The sequence below is a fragment of the Caretta caretta genome, chromosome 1 (genome assembly GCF_965140235.1).
Source record: "Caretta caretta isolate rCarCar2 chromosome 1, rCarCar1.hap1, whole genome shotgun sequence".
In the NCBI taxonomy this organism is placed as follows: domain Eukaryota; kingdom Metazoa; phylum Chordata; order Testudines; family Cheloniidae; genus Caretta; species Caretta caretta.
In genome coordinates, this window is record NC_134206.1 from 348,968,508 (window position 1) to 348,995,847 (window position 27,340).

Consider the following 27,340-nt stretch of genomic DNA (forward strand, 5'->3'; position numbering starts at 1 on the left):
GTTTATTGAAGGCAATCTATCTGGGTCATAATTAAGAGAGTCAGTCTGGTTCTTCCATCCTCCAGCAATGGAGGCATGCAGTACACCGCAGCAGGGACGGGCAACGCAGACACCGTGACAAAGCAACGTTCAGCTGGGAAAGGAAATGCACGATGAACTTTCAATCGTAATGCTACAGGAGAGATTTCTGCACTGAATTTCTTGTTAAAATGTTGAATCAAGTTGCATGCCAAGGAGACACGACAGGAATACATTGCAATGCATGTGCTACGTGTGCAGAACTCCAGCTACACACACACAAGCTAGTGCAGGTGCAAATTTGTTACTTGGGTTGTTTTTCCTCTACTCTCTTATCATCCTACTTAATATACCTTCAAAGTGCATTACAGACACTGGCTTATTCCCCATCACAGCCTCTCTACACAGGAGCGAAGTATGTATTAGCCCCATTCTTTAGATCTAGAAAATGAGGCAGTAGTTAAAGAGCAGCAGCAGAGGAAAAAGTCATTGGGTTTCTCCCCCGTTTTGTTTCCTCATTATATATACTGAAGGCCTGAAAGGTATTATTACTAACTTTATTAACAGAAAGGGTATTTTTCTTGGGCGGGGTTTGGGGAAGAGGTTACATTTTTCCTAGAAGACACTAGGCATGACTGGAGAACTAGAAGATTTATGCCAAAGATGAAGTGTAGTGATAAGAAGTGAAATCCAATTAACCCACGAGGGAGGTGATTTTTATTCTGATTACAACTTTTGCTTGTTTCCATTTAACAACACTTCCATTTAACAACACTCTAACACCTGCTGAACAAACAGCTGGAAGAACAGCTCATCCATTGATGATTTAATACTTCCTTCCCTGTTACTGATTAAACTGAGAGCCAAAAGAGCTCCCAGCTCCCACTCCACATCTCTGTGTTGTCCAAGAAAAGCCTCCAACCAAATCAGAGAGGACCAAACTTGGCAGCCGTTATTCAAAGGTAAACCACAAGCAGGAACCCCCTAATTTATTCTGAAGAAAAATGAAGTCAAGCTACATCATACATAATCAAGAAAAAGAAAAAAAGCACAAGCCCGTTTCCCCCCTTGGGCTAGTTTAAATTGACTTGTCCAAAGCTACAGGAAAAGTCAGGGACAGAGCTAGATCTCAGGCATTCCTGGCCCCCAGACCACACTTCGGTATTTTCCATCATCCACAGGAATGCTCATGCAGTTTTACCACTCCTATAGAGCAGAGCTGGTCAGACTCTTTCACAGTGTGGACCATGCCTCAGATCTTCCTGTGGACCACCTCCTCCCCTCCCCATTCACAAGTGCATGGCCTATCTCCTCTCCAAATCTCAATCCCATTTACAGCTAAAAGAAAAGGAGGACTTGTGGCACCTTAGAGACTAACCAATTTATTTGAGCATAAGCTTTCGTGAGCTACAACTCACTTCATCAGATGCATACTGTGGAAAGTATAGAAGATCTTTTTATACACACAAAGCATGAAAAAATGGGTGTTTACCACTACAAAAGGTTTTCTCTCCCCCCACCCCACTCTCCTGCTGGTAATAGCTTATCTAAAGTGATCACTCTCCTTACAATGTGTATGATAATCAAGGTGGGCCATTTCCAGCACAAATCCAGGGTTTAACAAGAACGTCGGGGGGGGGGTAGGAAAAAACGAGGAGAAATAGGTTACCCTGCATAATGACTTAGCCACTCCCAGTCTCTATTCAAGCCTAAGTTAATTGTATCCAATTTGCAAATGAATTCCAATTCAACAGTCTCTCGCTAGAGTCTGGTTTTGAAGTTTTTTTGTTGTAATATTGCAACTTTCATGTCTGTAATCATGTGACCAGAGAGATTGAAGTGTTCTCCGATTGGTTTATAAATGTTATAATTCTTGACATCTGATTTGTGTTCATTTATTCTTTTACGTAGAGACTGTCCAGTTTAACCAACGTACATGGCAGAGGGGCATTGCTGGCACATGATGGCATATATCACATTGGTGGATGTGCAGGTGAACGAGCCTCTGATAGTGTGGCTGATGTTATTAGGCCCTGTGATGGTGTCCCCTGAATAGATATGTGGGCACAGTTGGCATTTACAGCTGTGCAACATCCACATGCCAACAGCTACGTTGGCTAGTACAGATAGGCTGGCCTCTCCTCCTGGATTCCAGCTATTTCTACAGGCATTCATGCTCTTCCTTCACTGCCTGGAGGAGGGCTCAAGGAAGACAAAGCCTTTGTGGAGACACTAAATGAATTCTTTGCATCAGTCTTCATTCCAGAGAAAGTGAGGGAGATTCCCACACCTGAGCCATTCTTTTTAGGTGACAAATCTGAGGAACTGTCCCAGATTGAGGTGTCAATAGAGGTGGTTTTGGAACGAATTGATAAACAGTAATAAGTCTCCAGGACAAGAGGGGATTCAACCAAGAGTTCTGAAGGAACTCAAATGTGAAATTGCAGAACTACTAACTGTGGTATATAAATTTTCACTTAAATCAGCCTCTATACTAGATGACTAGAGGGTAACTAGTGTAAGGCCAATTTTTATAAAAGGCTCTAGAGGCCATCCTGGCAATTACAGGCTGGTAAACCTAACATCAGTACCAGGGCAAATTGGTTGAAACTATATTGAAGAACAGAATGATCAGACACAAGGACACGCTATGTTGGGGAAAAGTCAACACAGCTTCTGCAAAGGGAAATCATGCCTCACCGATCTATAAGAATACTTTGAGGATGTCAACAAGCATGGGGACAGGTGGATCCAGCTGACACAGTGTTCCTGGACTTTCAGAAAACCTTTGACAAAGTCTCACATCAAAGGCTCTTAAGCAAAGTAAGCAGTCATGGGATAAGAGGGAAGGTCCTCTCATGGATCAGTAACGGGTTAAAAGATAGAAAACAAAGGGCAGGAATAAATGGTCAGTTTACAAAATGGATAGAAGTAAATAGCAAGGCCCCCCAAGGATCTGTACTGTTCAACATCTTCATAAATGATCTGAAAAAGAGGGTAAACAGTGATGTGGCAAAGTTTCCAGACGATACTAAATTACTCAAGATAGTTAAGTCCAAAGCTGGTTGAGAAGTCTTATAAAGGGATCTCACAAAGCTGGGTGACTGGGCAACAAAATGGCAGATGACATTCACTGTTGATAAATGCGAAGTAATTCGCATTGGAAAACAATAATCCAAACTATACATACAAAATAATGAGGTCTAATTTAGCTGTTAGTACTCAAGAAAGATCTTGGATAGTTCTCTAAAAACATTTTCTCAATGTGCAGGGGCAGTCAAATAAAGCTAACAGAATGTTAGGAACAATTAGGGAAGGAATAGATAAGATGACAAAATATAATGCCATTGTATAAATCTATGGCATTCCCACACCTTGAACTGTGTGTGCAGTTCTGGTCGCCTCATCTCCAGAAAGGATATTAGAATTGGAAAAGGTACAAAGAAGGATAAAAAAAAAATGGTTAGGAGAATGGGACAGCTTCCATAGAAGGAAAGATTCAAATGCCTGGGACTGTTCATCTTAGAAAAGAGATGACGAAGGGGGATATGAGAGAGGGCTATAAAATCATGACTGGTGTGGAGAAAGTAAGTAAAGAAGTGTTATTTACCCCTTCACATAACACAACCACCACCCAATAAAATTAATAGGCAGCAGGTTTAAAACTAATGTAAGGAAGTACTACTTTACACAATGCAGAGACAACCTGTGGAATTCCTTGCCAGCGGATGTTGTGAAGGCCACAAGTATAACTGGGTTAAAAAAATTAGATAAGTTCATGGAGAATAGTTATTAGCCAAGATGATCAGTGACAAACCCCATGCCTCATGTGTCCCTAAGCCTCTGACTGCCAGAAGCTGTGACTGGACGACAGGTGATGGATCACTCGATAAATGACGTTTTGTTTATTCCCATGAAGCACCAGGCATTGGCCACCCTTGTGTTCTTATGTGACCAGGCAGCTCTCTGCAGACCACCAGTAAGTGCTCCATGGCTCTCAGTTTGGAAATACAGGGATGAGCTGGTGTGAGACATCAACAGACAAGGAAATTAGAGAGCAACATACCTGTCAACAACAAGATTTCCATCATTTGTCCGGATTGCTGTCCACATGTCCCAGTATTCCGCAGCTGAAGGCTGCGTATACGGACCAAAGACTGCTCCAAGTCTGAAAAAAAATTCAGAGAGGCATGAAGATCTTTACAGCATGTATCCCCTTCTGGAATAAACAGGATATAACACCACTTAATATCAGACACAAAAACTAGTTTCAGGGCAAAAGTGTCAAATGATTACAAGATTTGTTTGTAAAATACACACTCTTGGAGCACCCCAAATTATCCAACTTAAAAGAACAGTGTCAAATTTAGCAGTGATCCCAAAGTGGAGAAGGAAGGTGTTTCATAGCATCTAATATGAACAGAAATGTTTGTTCTAATTTCAATGAATTATTTGTGGGAGAAGACAGTAACTTTGTTGTTGTTGTTCCCCACGCAGTGCTGGAAAACCAAGTACAACAGCATTGTACTAGTGTGAAAACCAGCTGTGGCTCACTAATCTCCACGCAGTGTTGGGGATGAGGTGGCTCCATGAGCTACCCCTGGCCACAGCACCATCCCTACAGCTCCCATTGGCCGGAAACCGCTGCCCCCCTTCCGCCCCAGGGGCCGCAGAGGCTTGCCAGCAACCAGCCGCTTCCGGGAGCGGCATGCATCGCTGACCAGGAGCCGCCTGTGGTAAGCGCCTCCCGGCCAAAGCCTGCACCTCGCACCCCCGCCCCAGCCTGGAGCCCCCTCCGGTACCAAACTCTCTCCCAGAGCCCACACTCCTCACCCTCTCCTGCACCCCAACACTCTGCACCAGCCCGGAGCCCCCTCCCACACTCCAAACCCCTCGGCCCCAGCCTGGTGAAAGTGAGTGAGGGTGGGGGAGAGTGAGCGACGGCGGGAGGAGGGAATGGAGTGAGCGGGGTGGGGCCTCGGGGAAGGGGGGTGCAGATCCTAGGTTGATCTGAAATTCAAAAAGGGATCTTGTGCGTAAAAAGGTTGAAGAGCACTGACCTAGGCATTCTGAACCTAGGGTGAAATCCTGGCTCTAATGAAGTCAATAGCAAAACTGCCACTGATTTCAGGAAGGTGAAGGTTTCACCCCTAATGCTTAAACTGCAACTCTGCGTGGCTACAGATGAGGGAATCCTGGGACTCCCTCTCCACTTTTCCTGTTCCAAGTCCTGACTGATGTGTCTTTAAAGGAGTTATATTTGTTGTTTGCAGGCAGCACCTTTAAGAATCATAGAAATATAGGGCTGGAAGGGACACTGAAAAGTCATCTACTCCAGCCCCATACACTGAGGCAGGACCAAGTAAATCTAGAGCATTCCTAACAGATGCTTGTCCAACCTGTTCTTAAAAACCTCCAATGACAGGGATTCCACAACCTCTCTTAAAATTAGAAAGTATTTCCTAATATCTAACCTAAATCTCCCTGGCTGCAGGACTTCTTGTCCTACCTTCAGTGGGCATGGAAAACAATTGATCACTGTCCTCTTTATAACAAACCTTAACATATTTGACCACTGTTATCAGGTTCCCTCCCCCCCCCCCGACATCCTTTCTCAAGACTAAACATGCTCAGGTTTTTATATTTTCCTCATAGATCAGGTTTTCTAAACCTTTAATCATTTTTGTTGCTCTCCTCTAGACTCTCCCATTTGTCCACACCTTTCCTAAAGTGTGGCGCCCAGAACTGGAAACAGCTCTTCAGATGAGGCCTCACCAATGCTGAGCAGTGCAGGACAATCACCTCCCATGTCTTACATACGACACTTCTGTTAACGGACCCCAGAATGATATTAGTCTTTTTTGCAACTGCATCATATTATTGGCTCATTCAGTCTGTGATGCAATATAACCCACAGCTATTTTTCAGCAGAACTACCACCTAACTAGTTATTCCCCATTTTGTAGTTGTGCATTTGATTGTTCCTTCCTGCTCTGCACTTGTCTTTACTGATTTTCATCTTGTTGATTTCAAACCAATTCTCCAATTTGTCAAGGTCGTTTTGAATTCTAATACTGTCCTCCAAAGTCCATGCAACACTTCCCAGTTTGGTGTCAGCTACAGATTTTGTAAGCATTCTTTCCATTCCATTATCCAATTCATCAATGAAAATACTGAATAGTACTGGACCCCTATGGGACCCCAATAGATATATTTCCCCCCCCAACCCCCATCTGAACTATTGATAATGACTCTGAATAGTCTTTCAACCAGTTTTGCATCCACTTTATAGTAATTTCATCTAAACCACATTTTTCTAGTTTTCTTAGGACAATGTTGAGGGACCAAGTGTAAGGCACAGGGTCAGAAAGGAAAATAAGTTGTTTAGACATTAACAGTGCTTCCAAGTGAAGTCTGTCTCAACTTCAAAATATCTTCAGCATAATATGGTACATCCACCTACCACCGAAGAACTGGATGAAACGATAGTGAGCTACTGTCCTCTACCAGATGAAACATGCTCAAGTGTGTGTGAACAAGCAGCCATCTAGTAACTACAGACTATAGAGGATGCATGACTTAATACTTTCATACAAGTGAGTGTTTCCTGGGTTATACTCCAACCTAATCTATACATTTGTCACAACAGGGTTGTCCCCTACAGTGTGTGTAGTGCTCAGAACACCAACTCACCCTCTTGAGAAGAGGCAGTAGTTCATTAGCCGGGTGATGATGGGGGACAGTAGGCCACCATCCTTGAGAATCTTTGGCAGAAGAAAGGAGAAAAATGCCATTAAATGCCATATAGACAGCAATGATTCCTTGCCTGTTCAGAGGGCCTTTCCTACAGAGCTACCAGGCCCCCATGAACCAGCCGTCTTACAGAACAACCCTTCCCCACAATCACTGAAGTAAATCCATTATTACCACTAGATTTTTCAAAGTTATTAATACACTGAACCAAAGCACCTTCAGCCACTGATCTCTTTAGGCCATCTGAACCTCAGATCAAAGACACTAAGACCAAGACTTGAGACAAAGACTAGGCTAGTAACCGGAAGGCAGTAAGTTTTTTTTTTTGAGGAGGTGTCAGGGAAGGATAAGCAGCCTTGCTGGGATGAGCAGCTCACCCATCACTAATAAGAATGGGAAAGGTGATGGGATTCCTACAAGAAGCTCCATCTTTCACATCAGCATCTGGACAGTCGGTGTTTGATAAATCTGAATCCCTTCCCCCTTCCAAATCCCACCTGTTGATTATTGTACAGAGATGGAGCATTTCCGTTCTCTCTTTCCAGCCTCCCACCCCAGAACCTGCTAGTTACTGCAAAGAGTGAAGGTGTCCACTAGTCTACCTCTCCCTCTGCTGTCTGGCTGCTGCAATGGGGAGACATCTGTTTCTCTGACCCCTCCTCCAGTCTCCATTTCTGGGTCCTCCCCCAGGGAGTGCCAGGGCCTGCCTCTGCTGCTGCTCAGAGCTTTCCAAAAGCACCAGCAGCATGAAATTGACCTGCTTTTGGTCAATTTCCCACAGTGTGGTGCCCAGAGCTGGACACAATGGCTTCCCCAACAACAGCAGTGAAAGTTGGGGTGGCTCTGCTCAGTCTTCACTCTGAGCAGCAGCAGAAATTCAAGAACAGACTGTAACCAGGCTAGTGTGTCTTGGAGATGCCGAGCACATGTTTGGTGTCTAAGACTTTTTTTTTTTTTTTTTTAAATGGAAGCTTAGTTTAAACTGCACCAGTGGGGGCCGTCAGTTTTAGGACTCATCTGAAAGAACTGCTTGTCCAGCAGCATAGCAGCCACTACCACCAGATGAGACCACTGACTCCGGGCAGAGTCAGAGGGAATGACACCCCCAGCGCCTGCACAACCCTCGGTGTTTCCAATAGATATTCCACCCCAATAACCCTGACCTGACCCTGCAAGTTCTGGTAAGATCAAAGCAAAAGGTGGTACAATGAAACAGAATGTTTAACGACTCTTGTTCTCTGAGACTGTGTCTACACTACCATTTATATCGGCAAAACTTATGTCACTCGGGGGTGTGAACAAAACCTCCCTCCTGAGTGATGTAAGTTTTGCTGACGTAAGTGGCAGTGTGCACAGTGCTATATTGGCAGGAGAGCTTCTACCGCCATCCTAGCTGCTACTGCTGCTCGTGGAGGTGGTTTTACGACATTGCCGGGAGAGCTATCTCCCATCAGCATAGAGCAGTTACACAAGTGATCTTACAGCGGTGCAGCTGTGCTGCTCTAAGTTTGCTAGTGTAGACGTGGCCTGAATAACTGCTCCCCCCTTAACTGCAGCTAAACGTTTACATGCAGTCATTTAAAGTCAGCCAACAAATTACATTAGCTGGAAAAGGACACATTCTAGGACCAAAAAACGGCACACACTCAAACTCATGCCTAGAAGTTTTATTCTTGATACTCGAATCCAGATTTCATAAAACTAGAGACCAAAGCAGCTCACCTTCTGAATGAATCTGGGGTAATGAGTTTCTGGGAAAATACCTGAAAGTGTTTCAGAAAACAGCCATTGCAGTTACTTAAGTTTGCTCTGACATTTTCCAGTCTCCCTCTTCTGCCCTCCCCCCGCACCTGCGCAGCCTCAGGGAATGCATTTGCTGACAGCCAGATACCAATATCTTAAATGGGGATTGCTGAGTCTTTTTTTATTTTAAACACCTCTCAATAGAATTTACTTTTGTGCATGGAAGAGAGGCGGCGATGCCACCGTTATAGACTATAAATGCCATCAAGGCACCGAACCAGCCACATCAGGACAGGCACCTACTCTCACAAAGAGTGGCCAAAAAACATGTCCTAAAGAAGGGAAGAAATTCTTACTCCTCAGTCGCAGCACCATTCAGAAATGGGCCACAATAGAGACCATCTGCCCTTACAAGCTGCATTAACAGGATCAATCTGCTACTAATAAAACAAAGGAGGGAGACGTATCTGTTGTCCAGTTTAATCAGCCTTCCCATGTTCTATAACCAGCCATTCCCCCCGCCCCATCTTCCCCACTTAAGAGTGAATTTTGGTGTTGTGAAAGGTGCTGCACTGACAGCACTAAAGCCTTCCACTAACCATAGAAAAGGGAGAGCAGTGAAAGCTTCCCCACACTGCTCCACCAGTGTGCCTCATCCCTGGCCTGGAGGGACCCCTCTGTGGGTTAGAGGGGAGTTCAGTCTCTATTGCCCATTCAGCCCCTGGCACCGTGATGAGACTGCCAACAAAGGGACCAGTTAGTCTCAGTGGTGATGTAGGCACCGATATCAGGGAAGCAGATGGAGAGCCACTAATTTATTTTGCACAGATCATGTTACTCTAAGCAAAACAGTTACCTCCATTGGATAAACAAAGGCTATTGATCAGGACACATCCAGTTTTATTGTGTTCATACCTGGAGAACAAGAGACAAGACTGAATTAAACTGGAGCAATTCTCAGGCAATTCCAAGAAGTGACTGACCAACAGACTGCAGTAATATTGCCATTTATTAAAACGTAATCCAGGATGTGAATTAACCCATGAGATGTGATTTCAAAAGTAGCATAGGAACAGCAGTGTCAAAGTACTCCCTACAGCTCTCCTTCACTGTACAACTCATTCACATTGCAATAATCACTGTTAAGAGAGTAAACAAGACCTTCTCTAATGCATGCTTTATGAAACAGTCTCAGCAGCCTTGGGGAAAGTCTTCTCTCCCTGGATCTCAAGAGGGATACAGAAAATAGGCACACTGGATTTGCACTACTGGATGTTCTATTTGCTGAATAATTTTCACTTTAGACTAATTAAAAAATCAGCAGTGCTTGCCACCCGCCCTCCCCCACTCATATCATTAACTGGTTAGATTGGGAACTCCACAGCATGCTAAGTTTTTTGTACTAAATAAGTAAAACATAATTTTAAAAAAACCTTCTTAAATGCTAATACAATACACACACATTTATACATCTGACATGTACTCATTAGCTAGAGATTCCACACCACACCATTGTAAGGAGTTCTGTGTGGAAGTTACACCTTGCAGCACTTCCCAGCCACAGGGAGCCTGATCTACTGATTAGAACAAGGGATTGCACATTAAGAAACCTCGGTTCTGACTCCTCCTCTGCCAGTGACTTGCCTTCGGACAAATCCCTCAGCCACTCTTTGGTTCAATTTTCCCCATCTGTAAGAGGGGCATTCTATCTGGTCCCTTCCTCATAGGGGGGTGGCAAGGCCAAATCCTTAACATTTGCCACCGACTTTGAGGTGACAAGATAAAAGGCAAAGCCTCATCAGCTGCTGCTAAATTTCTGACGGGAAGAAAAGTGTTAACTTAGGCAGAGTCCTTCCATCTGCGACTAGCCATCCCCTGTGGTTTCACACAGACCCTGGTCAATGGTGACAGAAGATGCTCTTGGCTTGTGAAGACTTGCCTTGTTCAATCCTCACATCCTTGACAAGCCTCCAGGTCTCAAAGACAAAGAGTGCATCTAGTTTTGGAGATGGCTAGACAAGACTCTTCCACTGTATCTGCATACACAGCTTCCACTGAAGTCAAGGGAGGCAGCATATCAGCTTCCCTCCATCTACCTACCTAGGCTCTTCTACAACTGCATCCTTCAGCGTGGTATCACACTGGTACCTCCTGCTGTCACCCTGAATCTCAGATGTGGGATGGGGAAAGAGGGGGCTCTCCACCATTTACTTTTACTTAGCTTCAGGGAATTAAACCCTAGGAGGATGACGAAGAGCGTTCAGAGCTTTAGTGCTTCCAGTGACCTGTGGAGCAGTTCCTGCGCAACTGTGTCTCCATAGTCATGAGACAGGAGGTTGATCCTCTGATTTCGGAGACCCAGGTGCCCCAGCAGCCCCTCGACGATGTTGGCCTGCTCAAAAATGGAATAGTGATGGGGCCTCTGTTTAAAAAGCAAAGCAAGAGAGCAGCTCCAGTGAGAGCAACATCATACACTTCTATCTTGTTAGTTACAGAGAGCTGGAATATCACTGTGCAGGTTCTTCTGAACAGCCCACCTGGCAGTTCCAGTCTGACTAAGTTCAGTGCCTGGACACAACTAAGCACCAGTGTTCGTGGACAACTGCAGAAGCGTGAGACAAGCCCAGGACTGACAGCCAACAACTCAGATTCTTGTCCAGGCTCCTGCTGATTTACTGAGATACCTTGGGCAAATCATTTTACCACCATGTGCCTCAGTTTCCCCATGTATAAAATGGAGATAATGAAACTCAACTCACAGAAGGTCTGTGATGATTACCTAGCGTGTGTAAAGCTCTTTGAAGATGAAGAGCTAAGTACTATCAAACTCACTCCGTGATTTGTTTGCAAGGTTACAATTACACAAGCGTAACCACAAGCTAGTAACCCTTCACCAGCATTTTACTTGTGTCAGAGCTGCCTAATGTGACAAGTGAAGCAAACCTGTTCTACAGAGGTGAGCCAACACTCCAGTGGAGCGTGGTCACTTTAGAGACCATTGCATCACGTCCCATTTCTGATGTTTGATTTTGACACCAATCATATTCTACAATTGTATCTTTATTTCTGTTGCTGAAAAATATTAGACACACAAGGTGGGTGAGGTAATAGCTTTTACTGAACCAACTTCTGCTGGTGAGAGAGACAAGCTTTCAAGCTCTGTGTAAGCTTGAAAACTTGTCTCTCTCATGAAAAGAAGTCGGCCCAATAAAAGCTATTACCTCACCCACCTTGTGTCTCTAATATCCTGGGAGTGACACAGCTGCAACAACACCGCATCCTGGAAAAAATGTAAGTGGATAAAGACAGAAAGCAACCTGAGAAATGAACTGATTTCATCAAAATCCATCTTCTCAGGCATGGCCTTGTGTGATGCCATTGGTCTGGATGTACTTTCATCATTACATTCCTTTTCCAAAAGAAACTACATAATCGTCTGTCAGGATCACTTACAGGCTTGTCACTAAAACCAAATCCTACAAAATCCAGAGCGATCACCCTGTGAAATCGCTGGGTCAGCCCTTCCCAAATCTGTAAGAGAAAGACAGGAAATCATAAGAGCAGCTACACTCATATCTCTGAGGCCTACGCACCAAGATGGACAGTTCTACACCGTAATTTCTTAAAGCTCCTCCCAGACACCCATGCTGCAAACACAAATTGAACTGCAGTGGATTTGAGTTATCATAATAACCAGTATATTCATGACAGCAAAAGCCAACAGATCTTCTAAAAAGTTATTTCCCCCAAGCCCCGCGGTGGGGTTTCTCCCTGCAAAGGCCATATTGGCTAGATTCTGAGGTTCCCCTCCAGTTTGCATCTCCCTCCAACGTAAGACCCAGTTCTATAGCTATATCCTCTGGCCAGATGTACCATATGGGAATTTCCTTCAGAACCTGTCAAACTGACACCACAATCATTCAACAGGGAAGTCCACCTGCTCATTCATTACAGGGTAGTGCCCTTGTTCCCCAAAAAATGTGAATATACCAAAGGACTCAGATTTTGAGACGACAGCTGCGCCTCCCCACAAGAGGCCTGTATGGAGTTATTTTTAAAAGAAAATACCAATATTCATATAGGCCAGTTGGGAGAAGCTGCCTCCATCACCTTGGAATCCGTGTGTAGCTAGAGATGATTTTTGCTCCCTTTGGATCTTACAAAATCCAGCATCTGGTCCCAGGAATGCCACACTGATTACCACCAAACACTTACACAGCACAGGAAATGGACATCGTTCTTCACACATACAAAAGAACCCTGTTTATCCGACCTTCCATTATCTGGCTCTCCATATTAACCAAACAACCAGCACACACAGGTCCAGAAGCAGGTGATCTCTCCTGTAGCCACTAGATGGCACTGCAGCCTCGCACTTTCCCATTCTCTGAATTATATGAATTTTTGATTATCGGATCTGGCCCCAGTCCCAATTAGATCAGATAACAGGGTTCTGCTGTATAAAGACAAGTTTCCTGCCCCCAAGAACACACAAGCAAAATAAATCATAGGACAAAATCTTAGGAGCCGAAGTGCCAAGGGAGTAGAAGGGATGCTTGAAAGTGAGTCTTAAGGAGAGAACTGAAGTGGGGCAGGACACTTGGCAGATGAGAAAAGAGCGCTCCAGGCATGGGAAGCAGCATTAGAACAGGCATGAAAAGGGGTGTGAGATGAAGGAGGAAGTGGCAAGAGAGAACTGGGAAGAATTTAGGGAGAGGAAGGGACATCAGAGACATAGGTAGGTGGAAAAAAGGTTACATAGGGTCTTGTAGGTGATGACTTTGCCACACTTTGAAAGCTATGACAAACTGTGCCAAGTTTCACCCCAGGGCAAAGTCTTAGCTATGAGAAAAAAAAAAGAGTGAAGTGGGCTGGGAGAGCCAAAGCAAGAACTCTGCCATAAACTAGGGAAGCCCTGTCACTCATCGATCTCTCCTCCATGATTCACTAGTCAGACAGGCCCATTTATTCCTCCCTGAGGGATCCCCCTCTGGTTTCCAGGGGAAGTGAGAATCACCGATTTTACTCACACAGTCCACACTTTGTGCTTACATGGTCCCCTCACCTTGTACCAATCATAGCTGGAGGTTGGGAAGCCGTGTAACAGAACCACAATATCTGAACTGCCGAGTGCACCTGATGAATCTGAGGAGAGAACAGGACATCAGCAAGGCACGCTACACTCCAAGGATGCTTTAACTTTAAAGCAGCTGTACAGGAGACTGTATCAGGGACCCAACAGTATAGAATCATAGAATATCAGGGTTGGAAGGGACCTCAGGAGGTCATCTAGTCCAACCCCCTCCTCAATGCAGGACCAAACCCCAATTTTTGCCCCAGATCCCTAAATGGCCCCCTTGAGGATTGAACTCACAACCCTGGGTTTAGCAGGCCAATGCTCAAACCACTGAGCTATCCCTCCCCCCCTAAAATTCCAAGGGAGCACCAGTAACATCAACCAAGTTGTGTTCCAGGCTCCCAATAAGAGTTTTGTTGATTTTTTAACACTAAAAAATCAGATCTCTCCAGCCACAAAGGCTCCCTCACAGTAAACATTCTTAGAACCTAACACACAGACAAAACCCCCAAGACTTTGCCATTCAGAGACTTCTCAGCTTGCACAAAAACCTGTTACTAAGGCTATTGTTCCTTAAGAGCTGGACAGAGGCACCTCGAAGAGGAGAGAGTTTACACTGTTGATGTAATGGCACCAGGTGGGGGCTCACCACATTAGGCTATCAATCAGTCTATCAATCAGTCTATGTACACAAACAATTTGGGAGCAATGAGTGAGCTTACATTTGCATAACACCTTTCATTTTGAATGATCCCAAAGCACTACGCAAATTTTAAACTGATAGGGAAACCAGGAATCAGACACTCAAATGCAGCCATCCCTTGGGTAAAACATGACAGCTGTTTCACAGCACATAGCAGCAGGTTAAGGACAGGAAGTGGAGAAAAATACTGCTCCCAACTGAAACTGCAACATGGGGAAGACTTGGGAAGTAAGTATATTGTGAGCATCTGTACTTAAAACTGGAATTTGGCCACAATTTGGAGCAAACACCATTGCTCTCAAGAAGGGATTTGTGGGATCTTCAATGACAAGCAGCTAGGACATCATTTTTACATCTCATCCAAAACAACAGCACCTCCAACTACACGGTGCTGCTTAACACCAAGTGCCCACAAACGCAAGTGTGCCATTTGAATAAACCTACCACTTCCAGTTCCTGCGGGACCTAACTGTTCCTGAGAGGAGTCTAATGCAAGCTACTCCTGGGGGAATTTTGCACCACGGCACGTGCACAGAATTCACATCCCATGCAGATTTCTTTACTTCTCCACAGAAAAATTACTTTCTGATGGGGAAGCAAAGGGAAGCCGCAAGAGCGGTCACATGCTCCTCCCCAGCAGTGCAGGCACATTGTTTCAGGTGCCCGGAGCAGCCAGTGGAGAGGTAAATCACCACAGGAGGAAGATATGGGGGGCTGGGGGCACCCAGGATGGTCCTGGGTCAGACACACCCCCTAGGGCCAGGTCAAACCCACCCCGTCCACCCAACCCTCATGCATCCGAACCCCTCCATACCCAGACCCCTGCCGCTGAGCCTCACTCCCAGAACACCCCCACCAAGCTCCCCGCACCCAACCTCGCTGAGCCTCACCCCCTGCATCCAGATCCCCCCCGCACACAGGCTGGGACACGGACCTCTGGGGCAGGTCTGGCTCTTGTGCTGTCTCAGGGTCGGGTGCAGCTTCACCATGTCCTGGGGTGGGGTGGGGAACAGCAGGGTGATCTCCCACCTCTATGCAGCCAGTGGCCTGTGCTCCCCACTGCCATGCTGGAGCCTCCACATTTATTTATTGGCAAATAAAATTTGCAGACTTTTAAAATGTTTTGCACAGAATTTTTAGTTTGTTGGCGCAGAATTCCCTCAGGAGTAGTAAGTACGGTCCCAGCTTAGCTTATTAAACACAAGGGGATAAAAGCACAAGTTTGTACAGCTACAGACACAAGTTGCATATTTTGAACCAGGTTTTTCTCCAACAGAGCTTAATCATGGCTCCAAAAATTCTCTCTGAGCACAAAAAGTGCAGGCAAAATGCCATCACTGACTAAATACCCCAGCAACCGGGGTTCACAACTTTTTTCTTACTATTATCCTGCACTCAGCTACCCATAACCAGGCTATCAGAGGCACCCAGAACCTTAGCATCTGCTCCCACAGTGCCTAGAGGGGGGTACTAGGCCCTGTCACACTTCACAATGAGGCCCAACCTGCTTGTGGCCTTTACGTACTACCACAATACAAATGTTTCATAGTAATGATACTGACCCTGGTCCTAGACCCATGGTCCATTCCCCCAGAAGTGAATTAACTGACCTACATTTGCTACTTAATTTAAGGAGGCCAGACGGCTCCATTTCAGTGTAGTGTGGAGAGAAAACACTTCAAGAGCTAAGGAGCAAGGACTCCCCGTATCTTCTACTCAATCATTACCATAGTTTCAACACAGTTTTAGCTCCCCTCTCACAATGGACTGGAATCTGCATGCCCCTTCAGGCCACATCCCAGTACAAATGCTCCCATCTCACCTGTTTCTGTCCAGTCTGTCTCTAGTCAGTCTGTCTCTCTCCACACCCCAGTTTTATTTCTCTATGTGTTTGTTTTAAAACTTTTTGCTCTTCTCTCTCTCTCTCTTCTTTGTTTTGGGCTCCTTATCTCCCCTCAGTGTCTATGTTTTCCTTGATTCTCCAGTGCTTTTCTAGCATGCCTTTGTCTTTACTTTCCCTTAAGTTCTTCCGTGTCTCCCTCCCTCACCATTCTTCCCCATGCGAGTCTTGCAGGGGATCTCCACTCTGTGCCAGGCAACCAGCTTCTGTATGTTCCTCCCCATCCTTCTCTCCCAGTGCTTTCAAAGCTTCTCTCTAGTATTGCCTGGTGGCACAGACCAGCAGCACTGGAGAGAGAAGCAGTCCGTAGCACCACCCTGGTGGAGGACAGCGAAGGTCCAGCAGCTCTCAGTCACAGTGCAAAGGTCTGTCTGCTAGTCTGGCACCCCCAGGCTGAGGAACACAGGATCTCCTCAGTGCTGCAGAAAGCTCCCTGAAGCTGTGGATGCACCACTCCCGTCAGGCCTCACCTCTGTAAAAGATGTTCTGGGTCTTGTATGTGAAGTACCTTCCTGACGCCCTCCATGAGTGAAGGGCTGGGGACAGCTTAGGCGGAGGGATGTGCAGGTAGACAGCAAGGAGGGGTACGCTCAGCAGCCCCACCTGAATCCACCACTCTTTCATCCTGCAGGAGAAAAACACAGAATGAGCAAACACAGCACAATCTGCCCATCTGAACGACTGCACAGTTGCATCAAGCCTCCTGTGTCTGCCTCATTGTGACACACACCACTGGTTTAGTATGAAAGCTCTGATTACCCAACATTCACCGGGAAATTCACCTTCAAACCACATCTTTCCACCAGTGTCTGTTTTTCACCTTCTCAAGATACCAAGATATATTAGTCTTGAAAGCTTTCTTTCTGCAGCTGTTAAAATTGAAAGCCTTCCACAAAACTACTAGTAAGGGAATCACAACTCAGACCAAAATTAAGCAGTTTTGTAGCAACCACAAGACCAGATTGACTGCTCCCAGGGTTATACAGTCCTTTTCCGATCAGTAGTGCAGTCCTGTACTTCATCGGATTTTCAGCCCAGGTTGGCAACAATCAAAGGTTTGCCTATTTGGTATTCTTCTAGGCATTAACATGATTTTCATCTCTGTGCCTTCAGCCTGTGTGAAATGAGTTTGGTGTGTCAGTCAAGTTCCTAATGCTCAAGTGTCTACATAACATCACCACCTTACAATATCCGCCAACCAGAGAAGTGCCAATCTTAGCCTAGAGACCAAGGACTCAATGGGCCATGGAGATTAAACTGTCCCCTAACCCCTGGTGCCTCCAAGTTTGCACCACAACTGTATTTATTCTGGGATTAGAGAGAGGACTTCAAATTCCAGGACTCTCAAGCCATCAACTTCCACAAGCATTAAATTCACACATGGATTGTGAATCATTCAATTTTTTCAGTTACTCAAATCTCTGCATTTTTGATTGTTCTCAAGTCAATGGGAATTTTACCTCAATCAGAGCAGGATTGCGCTCTTTGTACTATTATCTATATTGTGTGACCGTTCTGTATAATTGTAGAAATTCTGTAAATATCACTTGAAATTATTTATCTACTTTGGGATCTTAACAAATAGAAAGTGACATTAATGCATTTCATCACTATGCCAACCTCCAGCCACCACGATCAGCTCCCTCACTGGCATGAAAATTTAATTCACACATACACAACACTTAGTGACATTATTAAGAGGATTTTCTTTCTTACGAAGGTGCTGGGCTCCACCTCCAGTTTTGGATTTCACACAGACACCACACTGAAACACAGAAAAGAAATGCACCAAGATCACACTGTTGTTCTGACTAGCAAAACCCTGGGCTATTCCAGTTTTGCCGAGTACTAGTCCACCCATACTGTCAACGCACCTGAGCCCTGACATGCACCAGCCACTGCTTTTCCAGTTCTGAATCCACACTCACGCATCTCAATCTAATCTGCAGCACTTGATGTTATTCCAAATCCTGACCCTCACAGGGCTTTGTCAACACATCTAAATGCAGAGTGATTTGCAGCATCTCCGGCTAGTCCAGTCCAGCTTCACACACAGCTCTACCAGTGCACTTCCAGACTGACCGGGCAGCAGCCCACACTATTCATACCTGAGATTTCCCATACGCAGTTCTTCCAAAGCATCTCAATGTTGATCTGCAATATCCCATGCTACAGGGCCGGTCTTAGGGAAAACAGCACCCTGGACAAACTTGTATTTTGGCGCCCCTAGCCCCAGCTGCCTTCCCAGGCTCCCCACCTGACCCCCATCGCCCCAGCCGCCTCTCCCCCCCCAACCCATTGCCCCAAACTCCCATCCATGAACTCGCACTCCAGCCCCACTCTGCTTCTTGCCTCTGAACCACAGCACCCCCCTGTCATAAATATAAAGGAAAGGGTAAACACCTTTAAAATCCCTCCTGGCCAGAGGAAAAACCCTTTCACCTGTAGAGGGTTAAGAAGCTAGGATAACCTCACTGGCACCTGACCAAAATGACAAGTGAGGAGACAAGATACTTTCAAAAGCTGGGGGGAGGGAGAAACAAAGCCTTTCTCTCTGTCTGTGTGATGCTTTTGCCGGGGACAGAACAGGAATGGAGTCTTAGAACTTAGTAAGTAATCTAGCTAGATATGTGTTAGATTCTGTTTTCTTTAAATGGCTGAGAAAATAAGCTGTGCTGAATGGAATGGATATTCCTGTTTTTGTGGTATTTTGTAACTTAAGGTTTTGCCTAGAGGGATTCTCTATGTTTTGAATCTAATTACCATCCTGATTTTACAGAGGTGATTCTTTTACTTTTTCTTCTATTAAAATTCTCCTTTTAAGAATCTGATTGCTTTTTCATTGTTCTTAAGATACAAGGGTTTGGGTCTGCGTTCACCTATGCAAATTAGTGAGGATTTTTATCAATCCTTCCCCAGGAAAGGGGGTGTAGGGTTTGGGAGGATTTTTGGGGGAAAGACGTTTCCAAATGGGCTCTTTCCCGGTTATATATCTCTTAGACATTTGGTGGTGGCAGCGATAAAGTGCAAGGGGCAAAAGGTAAAATAGTTTGTACCTTGGGGAAGTTTTAACCTAAGCTGGTAAATATAAGCTTAGGAGGTTTTCATGCAGGTCCCCACATCTGTACCCTAGAGTGGGGAAGGAACCTTGACACGCCCTGACCACATCACCCACCCGCAGGGCCGGTCTTGCCCTGCAGTGTGTCACATCTGGATGCTATGGTGACAGGCATCATAGGAAACCCCACAGCAGTCACTTTGTCGCCCCCAGCCAGTGCTACAGGGAACCCTCATCTGGTTGTTGAGCAGGACAGCCAAGATAACGTAGCAGCGGTCTGCCACACTCTGACAGGGTGAGCAGGCCCTGGGGCACAGTCACACCTCTCCCACTCAGCACAGCAGCCAGCTTCTCTGACAGGGCCCCAGCGGGTTGGCAGCCCACGGCGAGGCAGTGACAGGAGGGCACCAGAGGGCTGTGGTGGCAAGGACGCATGGTGACCTGAGAGACCCAGAAAGAGGGGAGGGAACCAGAGGTGTATAGATAGAATCACACTGGTGTGGGGATCATGGGGGGAAAGGGAGGGTGGTGACAGGGGGGCTCCAGAAGGGCAGATCTTCCCCCACCTCAATACTGAGCATCCCCAATATTCAAGTGCCCCTCCGCAGTCCCACGTAAGGGGGTTATTAGGGGAGGTGGAGGCTAAAATGCTCCAGCGCACTGAAGGTAGCTAAGATGGGTGGTGATGGTGGAAGGTTCGCCCCCGAAATATCCCCAACCTTAGGGTGGGGAGAGCCGACTTGCAGAGTGCGGAGGCAGGACTAGGAACCTGGCTGAGAGTGACACCATGTCGGGCGGTGAGCAGGGGGCCTCTGCTCAGGAGTAGGGAAGCGGGCATTCCTGTCACACCGGGCTGCACCCTGCAGGCAGTGAGAGGAAGCCTGAGCCCCTTGCTTCTGCACCAGGAGGCTGGCTACAGTGCCCTGGGCGATGGCCCAAATTGCCCTGCCCTGCATGCTGTTTCATTTGTATTACTGCATAGGGTGACCAGATGCTCCGATTTTATAGGGACAGTCCCGATATTTGGAGCTTTGTCTTATATAGGTGTCTATTACCCCACACCCCATCCCGATTTTTCACACTTGCTGTCTGGTCACACTATTACTGCACACCCTTGCAATTGCCATTGTGAAATAAAGCAAGCAAACAACTGCAAGCAGAGGGCTTGCAACAGAGAATCAGTTTTAACCAACCTTTCCCTGCAGGCTTTTCAGGACTATGGAGGTTTTGTTGAAGCTTCCTTTGTACCATCCATGTGCACCTAGTGTAAAGCAAGAAGTGCCATTCTCTTTCCCTTAAGGCTGCCCAAAGTGCAGCACATAAATAAGCAATGGTCACATAAACCCCACCCTATACCGGAAACCTACTGACCGCTATGCTTACCTACATGCCTCCAGCTATCATCCAGATCACACCACACGATCCATTGTCTACAGCCAAGCTCCACGATACAAGCACATTTTCTCCAACCCCTCAGACAGAGACAAACACCTACAAGATCTCTATCAAGCGTTCTTACAACTACAATTCCCACCTGCTGAAGTGAAGAAACAGATTGACAGAGCCAGAAGAGTCCCCAGAAGTCACCTACTACAGGACAGGCCCAACAAAGAAAATAACAGAACGCCACTAGCCATCACCTTCAGCCCCCAACTAAAACCTCTCCAACGCATCATCAAGGATCTACAACCTATCCTGAAGGACGACTCATCACTCTCACAGATCTTGGGAGACACGCCAGTCCTTGCTTACATACAGCCCCCCTCCCCCCCCCCACCTGAAGCAAATACTCTCCAGCACTAACCCAGGAACCTATCCTTGCAACAAAGCCCGTTGCCAACTGTGTCCACAGATCTATTCAGGGGACACCATCATAGGGCCTAATCACATCAGCCACACTATCAGAGGCTCGTTCACCTGCACATCTACCAACGTGATACATGCCATCAAGTGCCAGCAATGCCCCTCTGCCATTTACATTGGCCAAACCGGACAGTCTCTACATAAAAGAATAAATGGACACAAATCAGACATGAAGAATTGTAGCATTCAAAAACCAGTCGGAGAACACTTCAATCTCTTTGGTCACTCGATTACAGACCTAAAAGTGGCAATATTATAACAAAAAAACTTCAAAAACAGACTCCAAGGAGAGACTGCTGAATTGGAATTAATTTGCAAACTGGATACAATTAACTTAGGCTTGAATAAAGACTGGGAGTGGATGTGTAATTACACAAAGTAAAACTATTTCCGCATGTTTATTCTCCCCCCCCCCTTCCTCATACGTTCATAACTGCTGGAAATGGCCCACCTTGATTATCACTACAAAAGGTCCCCCACCCCCGCTCTCCTGCTGGTAATAGCTCACCTTATCTGATCACTCTTGTTACAGTCCGTATGGTAACACCCATTGTTTCATGTTCTCTGTGTATATAAAATCTCCCCACTGTATTTTCCACTACATGCATCCGATGAAGTGAGCTGTAGCTCACAAAAGCTTATGCTCAAATAAATGTGTTAGTCTCTAAGGTGCCACAAGTACTCCTTTTCTTTTTACAGGGAAATGTAATTGTGATCTTTTTATTTAAGCCATCAACAGAATCCTAGAACTGGTCAGTACTGTTATGTTGTTGGTCTGCTGGGGGGGAGGGGGGGAAATCCGCCTCGTGTAAGGCTATATCACAAAACTGAACAATAAATTGCTTACATCAATTTAAAAATCCAATGAATTATTTTAAAGCGAACAGTACAATGTCAAATTATTTAAGCTGCCAAAGGCTATAGTCACAATATCTAAGCTTGGTTCTCCCCACACATTCTTGTATACTGTCAGACAAAGCACCGTCTCAGCCTCCAGAGCGAGTCTTAGCCTTTCATTATTACATTATTCAATGTTACATGCATTCAGCAGAATCTACAGAAGTGTCTTAAAAATGCAAACAAAAGCATAAATAATTAACTTTACGCAGACCCCAAACCAGACCCACACCGAGTTAGAGAGGCCCCTAGAGAGAGCCCCATGCTGCGGGAGTCTCTCAGAGAACGCGAGTGTAACACTGCAATTATAGCATTAACCATCGATCGATAGGTCACCAGTCCCAAGCCCATCCTGCACAGAGCTGCGTGATATGCCCCAGCAGACAACTCTTTACAAGACCAAGTGCTTAGTATTTAGCAAGAGAGAAAAACAAAATGCTGCCAGAACAGTTTGGGACAGGGCAAAGCCTCACCTCCCACTCCAGGGGCTACAGCCCTCCTCCACCCCACCATCACCTCTGGGGGCAGGAGCACATCCCCCCATGTACCCCCTTCAGGGGGCACAGTCCCTCCAGGGGCCACAACCTCCCCCCAACTCCACTCTCACCTCAGGGAGGGGCAGAGCCCCCCATGCACCCTCTCCAGGGGGCACAGCCACCCCCTGACCCCACCCTCACTTATGGGGTCAGGGGCACAGCCCCCCCATGTAACCCCTTCAGAGGAAACAGCTCCCCCACATCACCTCTAGGGGGGCAGAGCACTTCCACCAGCCCCCCCCCCAAGATATTAAGCCCCTCCCCCATACTCCTCCCCCTCTGGGAGGCAGAGCGTCCCCCCACCTTCCACGCCCCCTTTCCAGGGGCACAGACCCCTCCCCCCCATTCGCCCCTCCCCAGGACACAGCCCCCCCCCCAGGGGCAGCCCAGGTTCCTGGGGCTGCGGGGGGGGGGGGGAACAAGGCCCCGCCCCCCGGGACAGAGGAGCCGCGCCTCGTCCCCGCTGAGGGGCTCCTGGGCGCGCGCGCTTCGCACCCCCGTTACCTGGGCTCAGGGCGGAAGGCGGGTTCCCTGCTGCTGGCGGGCCCCCCCCCGCGGGCGTCGGAGTGCGCATGCGCGGCCCACCCGGCACCCCATCCCTCCCATAGAGCCTCCCCAGCGTGGCTAGAAAGTCCCGCAACGAAGGTCGGGCGCCATCGACACCTGCTGGGGCGCGGTGGTACTGCCGCAGGCTTCTGCGGCTCTGATTACAGGGGGATGCCTCCTGGATGCTGGTAGCAGCTTTTTGCACTGGAAAATGCATGCCATCGCTGCGGGTACAGCTCCTTGCCTTATTGGGATCCAGGAAGTAGGCGGGCAAGATACAGCTCCTTGTGCTAGTCATGCAGGCCTTTTCCTGCATCCCTCTGCTGCTGCAGTTCTTTGCACTAGGCCTGTAGGAATTTGCATGCACACCTCTCCTGCTGCAGGTCTTTGCACTAGGCATGCAGGTCTTTGCATGCATCCGTTAGCAGCTGCAGTTTTTTGCTCGAGGTGTGCAGACATCCCTCCAAGTTGCGGGTCTTTGTACTCATCCTGCTACTACAGTTCTTTGTACTAGGTGTGCGGGTTTTAGCATGCAGCTGCTGCAACTCTTTGCCTCGGGCAAACCAGTCTGTGCAGGAACTATCTGCTACTGCAGTTTGTGCACCAGGAATGGAGTTAATTTCCATTGTACAGGTACCACGAAGAAACTTCAGCACTGACCTAACAGGTCAGTCAAGCTGTTGCCGGCAACCAGTGCCCAGAGGCTGAACAACAGCTTGAGTTGGTTCGTTACCCCGTGTGCTACACCCAATAATCACAACGGAGTGGAGAAGCAGAAAAGTTTATTTGCAGCTGCAAAAAGGTACAGGGAGAATAAAATCTCAAATCCTGCACACAGACCAGGAAGTTACACAGGCTTTTATACATCCTTTTTCCTAGCATACTTATCCAATAGCAAGCTGCCCCAAGTATCCATATAGCCAGCCAATCCAGTTCCCAGCTAGTTCCCTGATTCTCTGTATCATTTGTTAAACTATACATAAAGCTGCTTTATTCAGCATTGTTCTTCCATATCTGCCCTGTTTGGCCTTGCTTAGTTTCAGGCAGTCTGACTCCGCAGCATATTGTTGCAGATCCTCAGCATAACTGCTGTGTGTGCCTCCAGGCGGGGGGGCCAAGGACACTTGGGACTAGTACGCAGAGCTGCTGCGAGTGCCTCCAGGCGGGAGGGGGGACCAAGGACACCTGGGCCTAGTGCGAGGGGGCTTCATCGACACTCGTGGTCTTCCATCCCCTTGAGTTACCTAGTGGCCATGCCCCAGTGTCCCCAACAAAGCAATTCAACAGTATTCCAAACAAGGACTGTATTGAAGTCATAGCGAATCTTGTTGCTGGCTTTAGTGGGGGCAACGTCATCAGGCCTTAAGGATATATTTTCCAATATTTTCTTTCTAAAATAGTCTGGTACCCAATGGAATGTGGTCTGATCACATTGTCTAAAAACATGCGTGCACCCTGCTGCTAGCAACAGTACTTGGGATGCAGACTGCGGATGCAGCTCTTCATTCTAGGCATAGAATCATAGGAATGTAGGACAGGAAGGGACCTCAATAGCCTCTCTAATCCAGTCCCCTGCACTGAGGCAGGACTAAGTATAAGAGACAGTCCCTGACAAGTGTTTGCCTAAACTGTTCTTATAAACCCCCAGTGGCAGAGATTCCACACACGCCCTAGATAATTTGTCCTAGTGCTTGACTACCCTTACTGTTAGGAAGGTTTTCTTAATGTCTAACCTAAATCTCCCTTGCTGCAATTTAAGCCCATTACTTCTTGTCCTATCATCTTCCTCTTTATAACAATCGTTTGCATACTTTAAGACTGTTATCAGATCTCCCCTCAGTCTTCTCTAGACTAAATAAACTCATTTTTTCAATCTTTTCTCATAGCTCACATTTGCTAGACCTTTAATCATTTTTGTTGCTCTCTTCTGGACTTTTTCCAGTTTGTCCACATCTTTCCTGAAGTGTGGTGACCAGAACTGGAAATTGTACTCCAGATGCAGGCTCTGTGTGGTGCTTACCTCAAGCAGCTCCCAGAAGCAGTGGCATGTCCCTTCTCCAGCTCCTATGCAGCGGCGCAGCCAGGCAGCTCTGCACGCTGCCCTGTCCGCAGGCACTGCCCCTGCAGCTCCCATTGGAGCACCAGAGGGGGCCACTGGAGCGCGTAGGAGCTGGAGTGGGGCCATGCCGCGTCTTTTGGGAGCCGTGTGGTGCACACCCCGACCTCACTCCCCTGTGGGAGCTCATGGGCCGGCTTAAAACGGCTCGCAGGCCAGATCCAGCCTGCGCGCCATAGTTTGCCCACCCCGATCTAGCTTTTATTTCTCTAGTGTCTTTAGAGATGGTCATGTGAGACAGTATCAAAAGCCTTACTAAAGTCAAGCTATATCATCTCTACTACTTCCCCCATCCACAAGGCTTATTACCCTGTCAAACAAGGCTACTATGTTGGTTAGATATGATTTATTCTTGACAAATCCATGTTGACTGTTACTTATCACCCTATTTACTTCTAGGTGCTTACAGACTGATTGTTTGGTTATTTGCTCCATATTCTTCCCGGGTACCAAAGTTAAGCAGACTGGTCTATAATTCTCTGGGTTGTCCTTATTCCCTCTTTATAGATATGTACTCTGTATGCCCTTTCCCATCCTTTGGGATCTCTCCTATCCTCCTTAAGTTCTCAGAGATAATTGCTAATGGTACAAAGATCTCTTCAGCCAGTTCCTCAAGTATTCTAAGAGGTCAGGCCCTGCTGATTTGAATACAACTAACTTGTCTACACTTGAAAACCTACAGTGACACAGCTGCAACACTGCAGCTGCGCTACTGTGTCACTTCAATGTAGACACTGCTGATGCCAACAAGAAGGGTTTTTCCATCACCATAGGTAATCCACCTCCCTGAGAGGGAATGGTTGATGGAAGAATTCTTCTGTCAACCTAGCACTGTCTACACTGGGCTTTAGGTCATCATAACTACACCAGTCAGGGGTGTGGATTTTTCATACCCCGGAGCAATGTAGTTAAGCTGATCTAATTTTCTAATGGGAAAACAACTCCCATTGGTGTAGTTAATCCACTTCTGTGAGAGGCAGTAGCTATGTTGACAGGAGAAGTGCTCCCATCGTCATAGCACTGGGAGTTAGGTCAGTATAACTGGGTTACTCAGGGGTATGAGCGATGTAGTTGCACCAATATACATTTTATAATGTAGACTTGGCCTAATAATTAGAGGACACACCCTTTGTAGTTTATGTAGGCTGAGCCGTACATCTAATGAGAGAAACCCTGAGGGCATTCTGCGCCAAAAAAATAAAACTTCTGTGCACAATATTTTTAAATGCTGCACATTCTATTTGTCAGATAAATGTGGAGGCTCCAGTATGGCATTGGGGAATACAGGCCACTGGCGGCACAGAGGTAGGAGATCACTCTGCAGCTTTTTTGTTCTATGTTCTATGCTCCTGCACTGCAACTTGAGACCGTTGCCCCTTGTTCTGTCATCTGCCACCACTGAGAACAGCCTAGCTCAGGTAGTTGAAGGATGCTATTACATCCCCCCTCACTCTTCTCTTCTGCAGACTAAATAAGCCCAATTGCCTCAGCCTCTCCTTGTTAGTCATGTGCCCCATTCCCCTGATCATTTTTGTTGCCCTCCGCTGGACTCTCTCCAATTTGTCCACATCCTTTCTGTACTGGTGGGCCCAAAACTGGACGCAATACTCCAGATGTGGCCTCACCAGTGCCAAATAGAGGGAAATAATCACCTCCCTCGATCTGCTGGCAGTGCTCCTGCTAATGTAGCCTAATATGCCATTAGCCTTCTTGGCAACAAGGCCACACTGCTGACTCATATCCAGCCTCTCATCCACTGTAATCCCCAGGTCCTTTTCTGCAGAACTGCTGCCGAGCCAGTTGGTCCCCGGCCTGTAGCGGTGCATGGATTGCTTCCATCCTAAGTGCAGGACTCTGCACTTGTCCTTGTTGAACCTCATCAGATTTCTTTTGGCCCAATCCTCCAATTTGTCTAGGTCACTCTGGATCCTATCCTCCAACATCTCTACCTCCCACCCAGCTTAGTGTCATCCGCGAACTTGCTGAGGGTGCAATCCATCCCATCCTCCAGATCATTAATGAAGATGTTGAACAAAACCACCCCAGGACCGACCCCTGGGGCACTCCGCTTGACACCGGCTGCCAACTAGACATCGAGCCGTTGATCACTACCCGTTGAGGCTGACGATC

General features: G+C 46.8%; 1 protein-coding gene across 3 annotated transcripts in view; it reads right to left on the reverse strand.

Annotated features, from left to right (window-relative positions):
• MEST (mesoderm specific transcript) overlaps positions 1 to 23,120 on the reverse strand; it is a 33,653-nt gene extending 10,533 nt beyond the window's left edge. For 2 of the 3 annotated variants that reach the window (XR_007354708.2, XM_048836770.2), the window contains exons 1-9: positions 23,053 to 23,120; positions 16,665 to 16,819; positions 13,580 to 13,659; positions 11,968 to 12,045; positions 10,800 to 10,936; positions 9,371 to 9,429; positions 8,494 to 8,534; positions 6,712 to 6,782; positions 4,085 to 4,186 (exon numbers count right to left, since the gene is read on the reverse strand). Coding sequence is in view for 2 of the 3 variants with exons in the window: in XM_048836770.2 (XP_048692727.1) it covers positions 4,085 to 4,186; positions 6,712 to 6,782; positions 8,494 to 8,534; positions 9,371 to 9,429; positions 10,800 to 10,936; positions 11,968 to 12,045; positions 13,580 to 13,659; positions 16,665 to 16,818 (722 nt within the window). In the remaining variant the exon portion in view is untranslated. Of the gene's footprint in view, positions 1 to 4,084; positions 4,187 to 6,711; positions 6,783 to 8,493; positions 8,535 to 9,370; positions 9,430 to 10,799; positions 10,937 to 11,967; positions 12,046 to 13,579; positions 13,660 to 16,664; positions 16,820 to 17,910; positions 17,933 to 23,052 lie in introns of those variants that run through there. The other variant, XM_075124575.1, reaches the window with a different exon arrangement.
• Between the last annotated feature and the right edge of the window lie 4,220 nt (positions 23,121 to 27,340).